The following is a 14,006-nucleotide window of genomic DNA, read 5'->3' as shown; positions in this document are numbered from 1 at the left end:
TTTATAAAAAGGTGACAGGTTGACATGGACATTCAAGGTAATTTTCCAAAATCTGTCGGAGAGCCCCAACAAGCTGCGATTGATGGGAAGCGGTTCCAATTTGTATAAAATTCTGACATCCGGTAAGTTGTTTCTACATTAAAGGTGTTTTTCCGAGCTCTACCGGAACGGCCCGAGAAGCTGCGATCTTTTTGTATTGATTTTCTTGATACATGTACAGATACTCCATACCGAGCTCATAATTTTTTCCCCCGAAAAATCATACTTCCTAAGAAATGTTGTTATCCAGAGATAGTATGATGTTATCTTATATTTTTTTTTCTTTATTCCGTCCCCGTTCCGGCGATTACGGCATTCCTTTTCCTGCAGCTAGCCTTTTCTGTCGGTGACATCACTGTTTCCAAATATGGTCATGTCAAAATTCGACAAAATTGTTAACTTTACATTTGTCGATTGGTAACATGCCAGCTTTAATATTTCAAAAAACTGACAAATAAATGCAGAGAATACAGATGGAAAATGCGTATTATAGTCGTAGCTAGGTTACATGTAAATAACAAACAGCATTTTAAATCTGCAAACGTGCATCTGTAAGGAGAACTAGATTGAACGTTGCGAAGTCAACTCTAGAGTGTCTATACCCGAGTTTTATAGGTCACACGATCAAAACTACATTCATACTTAGACACACCCCAACACGATAGCATATTCGGATTTACAAGACTTAGTTTACATGACTTGATTTTAAACACAATTACCCTCCATAATTTTATAGTGTCTTCCGAAGATGTGACTAAGTCAGATAAAACAAGCCGAAAATCTTACTTCCTTCCTAATTATATTCTAAAAATGGCTGGCCATATCGGGAACATTTATTTTGTTACGTTTATTGTTGTTCTCATTGAGATTCAGTTTTGTACAGGTAAGCTGTCACTAATTAAGAATATTTAAAAAAGTAATATTAAAATTATATATCGGAGGATTTTTTTGTTTACAAAATTTATTGCCTAAATATCGTTTAATAAATAGAAAATTGAATTAGGTTTCATTATGTATATAAAATAAATGGAAACTCTGAAGAACATGTTTCCAAATTGCTTCGGTCTATTTTGTATACAGTGTATATAAGAAGAAGATTGTCAACATACTATTTTTTTATTGTTTTGTGTAAACAAAATGATACCAACCCTAACTTCAATGCTTGTTCATAATTATCCATCCATGATTTAATTTGTCTTTACGGTATATTGAAAGTACGTATGCTCTATAGGCATAGCATTTTAATACATGTATCATGCGAGTAAATAAACAAGAGCCTAAACGAAACACGAGTATAATAAAAACGTTAAACATTAACATCAAGAAAATGCAAAATAAAATCCTTTGCCAAAATTCGAAACTTCGTACTATCCACCCTTCTCGCCGTCGCATCTTTGCCCTAAAGGCGAAAGTACAAAGGTGCCCCAACGGAACACTATATACTGTGGTTTCATTAATATTCAAGGGTATCAATTTTTGTGGATAAAGTGAAAATCCCAGTTTCAAGGATACGTAAATTCGTGGCCAATGGCCATATCAATACAAAATGTTAATAAAAATTGCACTTCAATGAACATTTTATTTCGTGGATCAACTAAACAACGAGATATATAGCGCCTGCGTACTAATAACTTTCGAAAGCATTCGGCGAACCTCAGGCGAGTGCATACACGGATCAAATTATAAGCAAAGTGACCGACCGAGAGAAATGAAAAAAGGCGACGGCGAAACTAAAAACTTCGTCCTTTTGCCTTCGCATCTTCACCCCTTGCTGAATCCACGCACTTTTGCTCCTTCGTCCAAGTAACTTCGCACTTTTGGTTTCGCAACATCTTGCTTTCGCATCTTTGCCCTAAAAGTGAAAGTGCGAAGGTGTGAGTGGCCCTAACGGAACACCATACCTCAGATGATATTGAATTAGGCTAGATCATTAGCGAGTTAATTTTGTGGTCTTACCTTTTACGTACGAACTTTACAACTTACATGCATATGAATTATTGAAATCCACGATATCGTAAAAACAAATCACATATATTCGAAGTAAAAATTTGAAATTTAGAACAAGTATTCTATGTTTGATAAATATCACCCCGACGCGATAAAGTGGGACTGTTTGACATGCAAACCTCAGCGTAGATTAAATGGTGCAATTATATATACCATTATTAATCTTAATGCAAATAGAAAACTTCAAATTAAACATCAACAAATAAATTAAATCTAAGAAGATTTAAAGACAATTCATCAAATGCAATATTAGGTAGCTTACATATGTATAATATCTTTACTCTAGTCTCCTCTAGGTCATCACTGGTATTTGAACATTCGTTATCTGTGTTTATGTTTCGCCCTGACAAATATGTTATCGTTAGCTTGGGGTAGAATTTAACTTCCCTCTTCAACAGACCCTTAAAATGGCATGGGTTGGAAGCATTCAACTTAAAACGACCACCCTCATTTTTCTGTTGAGTCATATTCACCATTGTTATGGTAAGTTAATAGTTATAATTTATCATTATAAGAAAACGATAGAATTTGGAATATACTTTGTTCAACCTGTTAATATGCACTTGCTGTGTATCGCGCATTTTGTTATCTTTATACAAATGCAAAGTTATTGTAAATAGAGAATAAATGACTGTGCATTTACAAGGAGATATGTTATTTGTAAATCAGTAAATAAGGTTAAAGCAGAGATTTGATTTAAATGTGCATTATCACTGATTTCTAATCTATATGACTCATGGCCGTTCAATTTAATTTTTTAATATACTTAATAATTGTTTAAAGAAATTTCATTAATTTTCATAACAATCTGCAAATAATATTTAAGAAAGAAGAACTTAATAGAGCATAATTTCCTGAACCCTAAGGAATAAGAGATTTTGGCTTATCACACTGCTTGTGATAAGATAATGGATTTTACTTCCTTGATGTCCGGATAATTGTAACCAGCCGTGTTACAACGCACTTTAAAAGATTACGCACTTAAAAAAAAATCGAAAGAGCGTTAATTTTTGGACTAAGTCAACGCACTTTGAATCATCAGGATTTAGTGAAAATAGTTGATAGTTTTTGTACAATAAATGATTGTTTTAACCTTGTTTAGCTTAATGTGATATATTTAAAAAAGAACTCTTTGCATTCTCAGCTAACTTGATAAACAGTTACTAGATGAGAATTTACACAGACAATTTACACAGAAAAAAAACAAGAGGCCAATAGGTTTTAACGGTCATCTGGGTAGCATATTGTCGAAGAGTCTCATATATTCATTTAGTTGGGTTTCATTCTGGACTAGAAAACTTTAGAATTTGCAATGACGACCACCTCCCTGCCTGAAATCTTTCAAAAAGAACTATGAAACCTATAATTTTGGCGAAAAACTTAAAGATCTGGTCTACAAAATCATGAATTCAGTTTTACTTTCATGTGCGTGGGAGTAAAACATTTTCAAACATTATATGCATTAACACCTATACATCCATTTTGGCCCTGCCCTAGAGTCAAAACCCATACTCCAGGGGACATGAAATTTTAAATTTTAGTAGAGGACATCCTGGTTAACATAATTATGAAGTCAGTTTTTCATACAAATGTGTGAGAATAGAGAAGAAGATTGTAAAGAATTTTATGCATTAACACTATATTGCCATATTGCTCCCCGTATGTCTTGAACCCCTGACCCAGGGGCCATGAATTTCACAATTTAGGTAGAGTAGTTAGTGGACATCATAACCATGTATTCAGTTTTTTGCTCACGTGTTTGTGAGTAAAGAAGATGATTTTTTAAGATTAAATGCTTTTTTACTTTATGGCCATATTGGTCCCACCCTAGAGCCTAAAGCTCTGGCACAGGGGTCATGAATTTCACATGCATTTAGTTTTTAACAAATATATATGGGAGTAGAAAAGAAGATTTTCTACGATTTAATACATTTTTACTATATGGTCATATTGGCCCCACCCTAGAGCCAGAACCTCTGACCCAGGGGCCATGAATTTCACAATTTTGGTAGAGAGCATCATAGACATCATAACAATGCAACCAGTTTTTTCCTCACATATGTGGGAGTAGAGAAGAAGGTTTTTAAAAATTTGGCTATTTTGCATATTCGGCCTCACGTGTGGTGCCCCAGGGGTGGTAGAGCCACGAATTTCACAATTTATATTCTTCTTACCATAGAGATTCCTCACACCAAAAATGGTTACAATTAGCCTTGTAGTTTTTAAGAAGAAGTTAAAATGTAAAATTGTTGACACACGACGCAAGTCGCACGATGCACGACGACTTTTATCGCTTAGCAACTGCATTTTCCTTTTTTGAGTATGCAGCATATTTACTTCTTATCTAGTATATTGGGCTATGCCCGAACGGATATGGTTTATAAATATGAATAATGGAGATCAATGTATAATATATTTCAATGATGTGAAAAAGGATACCTTAGTTTTGTTTACCAAAAACAATCTTTTAGAAGATCAATGCGGGAAAATTAACCCACATCCTAATGCTTATTTTTAAGTTGATAATAATTTAATGTTCGTAGATGTTAATATTAATTTATTGAAGTGATTTGTTTGATTAGATAACGAAAAGAGCGTTACTTTTGAAACACATAGATTTTTTAACATACCAATGGAGAAATTATTGTTCGGCCAGCTTATTTCTTCAATAATACTGCATGTACTTATAAAGAGCATATTTCTTTTTCCGATCTTAAATGTTTACCCAAAGTTGCTGAATATCATATGTTTTGGAAGAAAAAATAAATGACAATGGACCTTCATCTTGTAATCAATTAAATGATGCACTGGTATTTGACCTGTATCTTTGGTTAACCCCCTCCCCCTTCCCCCTACTAAATACGGTAAATTAGATTCACGAGTGTTAACAAACCATCATACTATCAACAAATTAGAAATTTAGTTCAAAAATTTGTGATATAAAAATATTTTTTCAAAGTGCGTTAAGAAGGACGATACTAAAACATGTTGATGTACAATGTATCTTCATAAGGCACTTTGAAAAAAAATTTCAAAGTGGGATAACTTCATCTAAAATTTAACGCACTCTAAAAAATGTTTTCAAAGTGCGTCAATTTGTCCAAAATTTAACGCACTTTGAAAAAAAATGCGTAATTTTTTCAAAGTGCGTTGCCACACAGCCCCCCCCCCCCCCCATCAGCGTAAAAAATAACCTCTAATTTTTTTTGTCAAATAAATAAGAATTCTGAGGTTCAGAGAAACAGATAAAAGATAAAATAATCATGATATAGTAATTCAACAATTATACCTTATAACCTTACCGCAAACAATAACACAATTACTCTGTATATTTACATTCATTGTATATTTCCCATATGTTTGCATTGGAAATATGCGACGTTCGTTCAATTTCCTATATTTATATTCTTATATGAATATAAAGATATAAAGATTGGCGAAAAACGTTCAATTCTGTATATTTACATTTGCAAATATGTTTCCTTATATGAACCTATAGCATAGCGAAAACTTCAATTCTGTATGAACTTTCTCATGACTTCACAATGATCATAGCACGCACTAATCGTTTGTCGCTTGGATTATTGTAAACATAATATCTCGGTAATTTTAACAAATTTGAACAATTTGCCCTTTTCAAATGTAAATATAGTAATACACAGCAATGTTAAAAAGTTCACCGGGATATGAACTTGTTTGGTACATATATGTACGTATTCAAATCTTCTGAGAAGCCCCTTGGGCTTCATAGGATTTGATCACGTGACCAACTTAGTTAATATCCCGGTGAACTTTTTAACTTTATTTATTTCTCAAGAGCATGTCTACGAGAAAACCATGCAAAAGGTGGTGGGAGCAAGGTTCTCTGATCAACTTCATATTTTGTATGTAACAGTGTGCATCTATATGAATTAACTTGCCACAATTTTTTTTGGATGTGGTCGGTCTAAACTTGGTTCTGCAGCACTGTTACTAAAAATAGCATTTTGACACTTTTAAGAATAACATTTTGCATAATTCACCAAATTATTGTTAAGAATTCTTAGTTTAGTTTAAATATAAATTCAAAAAGTCATTTAGAGTTAACACTAACAAGATACACTTGTGTAAATCATTTTGTGAGAATTCCCAAATATTCTTTCTGTCAAGTGCAGATAGGTCACAAATCTGGCATGTTTCCAACTTTTTGTAAAATTGTAAAACTATACATTTTTTAAATGCTTGAAAGTCAGAAAGTGGTACTTTAAATTCACTAAATCTGTTTCTTGTTTAAAAAAAGGACATTTATCTTTACAATTTATCAAAAATCTTTCTTTGGACTCTAAATAATATTGCAAATATATTGTCTTAAAGTTGCACATTTTTCTACTTTTAAAACTCTCCAGAATCTGTAGTTTAGCCTAAGCTTTATATTGTCACATGTATATTCTTGGGAAAAAAACCCGACATATTCGCGAGCCAAACAATATTTTTCTGAACTGAAGGGTTGCTTCAACACATTTCAGGTTTTTTTTTTTAATCAATGCCATTAAAACACGAGAAATCACGGGAAAATAGGAATTTGAATATACATGTAACCTGAAGTGGACTTAACTATTTTTTTTTAAATCTTATATATCTCACTATTAATGAAAGAAAAAGTAAGCAAACTTACATACCCCCCATTATTTGCCAGTGCTGCACATTAAGACAGGCAGAGTACCCATTAGATACACGAATAAATAATTACAGGGGCAAAACTACAAAATTTTAAGTACTGAAGTACTTAAAGCCGTGCTCTTTTGATATGTAATTTTGCATATTGTTTACTACAGATTGACGATCTCTCTCTCTCTCTCTCTCTCTCTCTCTCTCTCTCTTTTTTTCTGCTAATTCGATAGACATAGTGATACATGTATTGATCTTTTCATTTTTTTTATACTTGAACTAGTGACCCCCCCCCCCCCTAAAAAAACAACAAAACAAAACCAAAACAATCAAAACCAAACAAAGATTCCATGAATATAAATATTATAACTTAGAAAAAAGTCTGATTCATAAAAAAATATGTTAAAAGAAGGATCGAAGAAATAAACTATAGCTTACATTATAAATTCTTCAATCGGGTGGATCAAAACTTGCAATGATACTGCGTAAAGGTATAGTTATATTTGATAAAAGTGATTTAATTATTTTTTTAAATTTAAAAGCGCTGAAAGGATGTCCAATTACTCACTTTTACAATTATTTGTTTGCTTAAGAAATTCAAACAGTCAAAATTAATGCTTATAGGAGTTAACATCTGCAGGATGGTTTATAGATGGTCAGTGAAATATAAACGTACAGGAATGTGATGTCTATTGCAACAAACTCCGGTCATAACGATGAAAAATTGCACGAAGCATTCCTAGTGAATTCCGAATTATTTCAACAAAGAAAGAATAATCTTACCGTGACCGGGCTACGCTCAGGTCAAACCGGGTCCGTAGGACATCTGTCATTTTCAACATACGCAATTATAAATTAGATCTTTGTAAGAAATCAGTTCTTGTTTTGTGGATTTTTTCGAGTAAAATATGATAATCTGTGAATGAGATTATCTTGGAAAATTTCCCCTTCATCTATTTTAATTGCACTTCTATCACATGTTTGTATATTTTGATTAAAAATCCAATAAAAATTCAATATGTGATAAAGTGAATAACACTAACAAGATGGGGCAATTTTTGTGCAATTAAAATCATTCAATATCATAATATATATTGACAACACTCACAGCATTTCTCAATACTTTGCCTGGAATTGAACTTGTATAGCTTTGTCAACATTCTGACTAGTTTACCTTCTCTATAGAAGAGCGCAACAGGGGAGACAATTCTAACTGTAGTAATGAAATGCAAATGTAATGAAAAAGAGTTCTTTAAGAAACAATGATAGCAACTAATCTTTTTTTAAATTAAAAGCAAAATAAGGTGTTTTTTTCATGTTTAATTACAAATATTGACTTCAGTGGATGAAAATCGCTTGTAAAATAAAATTTCAAAAACCAACAAATTTTTATTTTATTCAGTTGAAAATAGGATGTTTTTGTTAATTTATTACTTTTTAGTCATTGAGAGTCCATAATGTATTTTATATATTTGTAACAATACATCAGACAGTTTCTTATTAACACAAAACAAAAAATAATGCGCCACTTTCTGAGAAATTCTTTCTGAAAAATTGACAAAAATGTATAATTATCATTTCTTGGCATCCTGCCAACATTTACACCCTTGGGACTTCATGGTGTAAATAGAAATATGAAGGTAAAAAAATTCAACGATTAAAGGTTTGACAGTGGTTGTATGTGATAGGGTATGGTGGTCGCCCGCTTGGACACGTGGGTTCTCTCCGGGTACTCCGGCTTCTTCCCACACCAATGACCCCCTCGCGCAAACATCCGTGCCAACGAGAGATATTAATATAAGTTGTAGAACTTGCTTATCAATCGTTGTAAAATAAATAAAGTTCAGTTTTTAAAAGTTTGAACTTCCTCTTTAAGAATATAGTCTTATTTTTTTTTCAAACATTGTTTATACATTTTGTAATTAAATACTGAATTTGACAATTTTTCTATTAACTTTCCTGGATTTTAGAGGCTAATTAACCAGAATGCAATACTGGCTGTTACTATAAATAGAAATATCCAGTGCAAAAACAACCATCATATATTTGACTCTAGATAGGTATCCTTTAAATCTATGATAAAATTTTGTTTATTCTTGAGACTTGCTGCCACAGCTTTTTTCCATATTTGCATGGTTTTCTCGTAGACATGCTCTCAAGGAAACACACTGAGCATTTTCGAGGCACTTGAGCACAAATTATATGAACATCATAATGCACAATGAATATACATGTATTTAGTATTGGAAGAGTAAATGAAACGTTCATACTTACATAACCAATTTGATATGTACTTATGAAAAATAATCGTTAAATCATATCCTTTGCTTAATAAAAAATTCCCAGTTTCGAAAAAGCGAACTAAATAATTAATATGACTGTTCTATCCACTATTCATATCCCTGACTAGGAGCTTATGTTTTGGCTTAGAGCGACAATACACGATTATTTCTTACAAATAAACACCAATTGATACTAATATAAACATAAACATTCAATGCTTAAATATCAAATCTTTCTTTACTTACACTTTCCATAATAACACTATTTTTTTTTCTTTTGACGCTTTTGTTTTGGTTTTTTGTTCAAAGTGTAATGAAATATTCAATATTTACTTTTATATGGTTGGAGAGTTAATTCTACATGAGCCATTTTACTTTGTACAAGCACTACAGAAAATTTATATATGCGCTTCAATAAAAGTCACAAGAGAGAGAGAGAGAGAGAGAGAGAGAGAGAGAGAGAGAGAGAGAGAGAGAGAGAGAGAGAGAGAGAGAGAGAGAGAGAGAGAAAGAGAGAGAGAGAGAGATGTTGTCATGCTAAAACTTTTTTTTATTTCATATTGTTTCGAAAAGTGAAATGTTTAGATGAGGGCATATCAGGTTTGATTTTAATACACGTATCTATTTAAACTTTAAACCAATCCACACTTTGTAAAAATTGGAGTTGTTTCCCTTTGCAGAATTATTCAAATAAATTAACAATAAAATGTCCAACACTCTTCCCTTCTTTGTGCTACCGAACATTTATTTAGGTGTACTGTATTGAAATTTGTTTGGATTAAAAAAAAGTCCTCCAATGTATGAGTTGCCCCATCGTAGAAGATATATTGTCAAATGACAAAGACACAAACACTTTACTGTGAGAAATTTAGGGGATAGCGTCAAGGGACATAACTTTTAAAAGTGTGGATTACTGCACTTTCCTATAAACTACCTTTAATTTCGAGACATTTATTTTATGTAACACACAGAGAGAGAGAGAGAGAGAGAGAGAGAGAGAGAGAGAGAGAGAGAGAGAGAGAGAGAGAGAGAGATTTTGATTTATTATAGCACATTCATTAATCTCAACTTTTATATTGTGTACACAGGTGATTATTGTTCCTATTTGAACGGCAGGACATCTGTGAATAAGGGCGACTGTACAGAACTGGAACACTGTGTCTCTAAATTTGACCAGACAGGTCAGTGTCCAGGGAATCAGTGTGACCCAGGATGGATGGGACCAGGATGTCAGTACGGTAGGTGAAACAGCAAACTTTGTAATACTTATTTATTTAGCCAATCTCAACTTCTCAGGCAATTGTGGCAGAGCTCGGAAAAACACTTCGAATGTATTTGACATAGGTGTACAGGACACACACCCTCCCTTTTTTTAATAGGACAATATAAATACAACACATTTTACAATCTATTCAGATGTGAGCTAAACGTTAATATTTACATTCTACTGTGTTTTTCCATTAAATTCTGTGATCTTCAAACGCCTCTAAATGCAACAAGTAGGCCTAGTCAAAAACGTTGAACGCTGTAAACTGCAACGTCACAAGCGAAAATCAAAGTTCACGCTTGTGGCTGTTACTGTGGTTCTTCCATTAATATTAAATTACCCTTAGGATAGGATAGGAATTTTAAGGTATGAATCACATTTTCAGACAAGGCAAGAAGTTAAAAAAATGTAAATATAAGCATTAAATCATGATCATGATCAATATAAGCATTAAATCATGATCATGATACAAATTGAGTAACGCGCGTTAGCGCGTTACTCGATTGGTATGCACACACCGCTGCAGTTATGAGAGTGTATACTTCAAAAAATCATGATTCAATGCTATAATATTTACATTTCCAGTGTCTTTGCCTGTGATAACACTACGAATCGATTTTGTACTATATAACCCATAATACAAATGACGCCAAAGTGAGGCGCTAGCGGGGTTTGTTTATTTAAATTTAAATATTTATAATCGTACAAAGTCTTAATGTTATATAAATATAAGTAATAAGGGATCATTCTTTGAATATTATGAGGTGATAAATTCGGTCGGGACGTGATCAAATCTATCATAAAGCCCTTCGGGCTTTATTGGATTTGATCACGCCCCAACCAAAATTATCACCTCATAATACTCAGAGAATGATTCCTTATTCCTTATTTAAATTCAATGATATACCCGTAAATATAACACAGAAGCGATATACAAGGCTGTGTAACCGATACTCAAATTAATGTGAAGCATTCTACTACGAACCCGTATTAATGTATTACGGATGTAGTATATAAATGTATTGTATACATAACAAGTAAACAATATTGAATTCCTTTTCTTATTTAAAAAAAAATATTTATATTTCATAGACATAAACAAAATTTGCGATATTAAAAAAGTTGACAAGAAATTTACTTTGATTAAATATACAATGAACAACTTATTTGATTGATAAGTAACTGCAACTAATCTTATGTAATACCATAAAATGTTAAATCTTCAGCATATTTTAATTGGTGGAATTCCTTTTTTGTATTCATTGCAGTCAATCTGGCATTAAATCCCCTTAACAGTGATGATGTGTTTGATGGAGACATGACGACGCACCGAGCAATACCATCAGCGACAGTTAACTTAAACGGAACGTTTATTGTCAACGCTTTCACTATACACCCAAGTATGAAAAAAAATTAAATTACAACATTAAAAAAAAGTATTGTACTCCTGCTTTAATTATCTATAATTATGATATTTTAGGGTGGTTCAGTGGCTCGGTGACAGTAACAGACGGACATCAAAACGTTCTGTTACAAAGTTTCCAGCTGGTCAGTCCCACCATTGTGTTGCCACGCCCTGTCTTAACAGATATATTAAACATGCAGTTTAGCTATTCCATAGATATAAAAGAAATTGAGGTATTTGGAGGTAAGCTTTAATCTATTTTGAATATTATTATGTGTTTATATGTTGTTATAGACAAACATAAAGAAATGTTTGGAGTAGTGAGCTTTTGACAATAAATCTTGTGAATAATTCGCTATTTTACCCTGAGAAAAATATCATCGTAATAACTAAATTTATAGATATACACATCAATTTTCCCTCCTTGTTCCTGTCAATTTTACATATTGTGATCCGATTCTGCGGATCACTGTGGGTTTCCGATTCCGTATCACCACTCTCTGAAACTGATGATGTAGAACGCATTAAATAACGTCTGTATTTTAGCGCGTTTTGAAAATAGCTTTGTTTTAAAATTTAACGTCATACAGTGGGTTTTTAAAAGATAGTTTTGTTATCGAACCTTTTAAATAGACAAGAGTATATAATAGATTTATCATTATAACCGTAACTTGATCCAAAATGCCGGATCACGCCTAGTTGCCAGGCGCGGATCATCAGATCAAACGAGACGCTTTGGGGGGTGGGGGGGGGATTCGTATATTCTGTTTAAAAAAACGTTGTAGCTAGGACACAGTGTGAAAATATGCATATTGCCATTAAATTCCGATTCTATTATTTTTTCTGGGAATTTTGGCCCTTTTGAACTTAGAATGCTAGGCCGGTTTGTTCCCGTTTTGCACACATTTGAAAATTAGGTATCAAAAAAATGTGTGCGAAACGGGAATTTGACCATAGTCTATATCACAATTCCTGTGAGGGCTATTGACAATGAAATAAATAAATCATATTATGTACTCCCAATTGATATTTACATCTTTTTTATGTTACAATATGAATTGCTTAAAAGCACATTTACATAACAATTTACCTGCATGTTTTTGAATTTAATTTCAAACATTACTACAGTAATTTAGTCATGAACAATTTCATTAATTTATTTAAACAAGAAAGGTTATTGCAAAAATGTTGGATATGAAAATTAATGCTTTGTTTAACCTGCTGTCTATAGGAAGTACATAATTATACATGTACATGTTTGACTTTGAAAAGAAAATTACTACTACTTCGAAGATTGAAATATTTTGTGATAAAGATCTGTTTTTCCTTTCATAATATTCTTTCTGTTGATACCAACCAACCAATTATAAACATGCATTTTACATATTTCGCAACCAAGTTGTAAAAAGAGACATGGAGTACCCCATCATCTTCACAACGTCTTGACCTGAGTGGAAATGTATACTAAAAATATCATTATCTTTATTTTATCAAATGAAAAAAATGGTGATAGTTATTAGTTGCTAAAATACAACAAAATACAATTGTATCTATAATCTTCATGTTTCATCGTAAAGGCGCTGATAAAACACAGGTAAAAATCCAGGTAAAATTTTTGACTGAAAGCAGACTATAATTGCTATCACAACACAAATCACACCTATTGTTCTATACCCAATTATCAAATGTGTGCAAAACGGGAACACACCGCTAGGCCATATATTATTGCCTGACGTCAGGCATATCTAAGGTTTAAAAGTTGCAATCTCCGAAACAGTGCAGACAATGGGACAAGCAATATCATGATATTTCACAAAAAAGATTTACCGATGCATGTTTAAGATGTCAGCATTTACATTCACAAGTGATGAAAATGTTATATGGCATGTTATAACAATAGCGAGCAAGAGTTTTCAAGTGAAAGGGACGTTCACCATGCAGTGCACGTGTGTAATCCTGATATAAAAATAGATCAGGCATTCCACCATAATTGAACGGTGAAAAAGGGGGAGGGGATCATTGCAATAAGTTGTAACATATTGTCTATTACGGTACAAAGTAAGTAATAATAGGCGTTGGATTATCATGATTGCAAGAGAGTCATCAGTTTGGATTAAAACAAATATATATTTATACAGCTGGAATGTTTACTGGAGGAACTAAATCGCCAAAGCGGGGTGTGACCCGATATTCGTTCAGTTGGGCGATTTCATTAATCTTGAAAAGGGGTCATAACTCGCGTGTCTTACTAAATGTACATTACTACATTTAACAATTACTAATCAAGCGTGTTTTTTAATTCGATAGAATTTTTCCAAAACATCCTATCCAAAGTATAATATACATGTATGTAGCTGTT

General features: G+C 32.6%; 1 protein-coding gene across 1 annotated transcript in view; it reads left to right on the top strand.

Moving 5' to 3' along the window:
* The first annotated feature begins 2,388 nt into the window (after positions 1-2,388).
* The window catches only part of LOC128168357 (uncharacterized), a 97,645-nt gene continuing 86,027 nt past the window's right edge, over positions 2,389-14,006 (top strand). The window contains exons 1-4 of the mRNA XM_052834602.1: positions 2,389-2,529; positions 10,064-10,213; positions 11,511-11,642; positions 11,723-11,890. Of these exons, the coding sequence (XP_052690562.1) occupies positions 2,454-2,529; positions 10,064-10,213; positions 11,511-11,642; positions 11,723-11,890 (526 nt within the window). The 5' untranslated portion in view covers positions 2,389-2,453. The remainder of the gene's footprint in view (positions 2,530-10,063; positions 10,214-11,510; positions 11,643-11,722; positions 11,891-14,006) is intronic.

This window comes from Crassostrea angulata, chromosome 10 (assembly GCF_025612915.1).
Source record: "Crassostrea angulata isolate pt1a10 chromosome 10, ASM2561291v2, whole genome shotgun sequence".
Taxonomy (NCBI): domain Eukaryota; kingdom Metazoa; phylum Mollusca; class Bivalvia; order Ostreida; family Ostreidae; genus Magallana; species Magallana angulata.
Note: the sequence above shows the minus strand (reverse complement) of the source record. Positions and strands in the feature narration are given on the sequence as shown.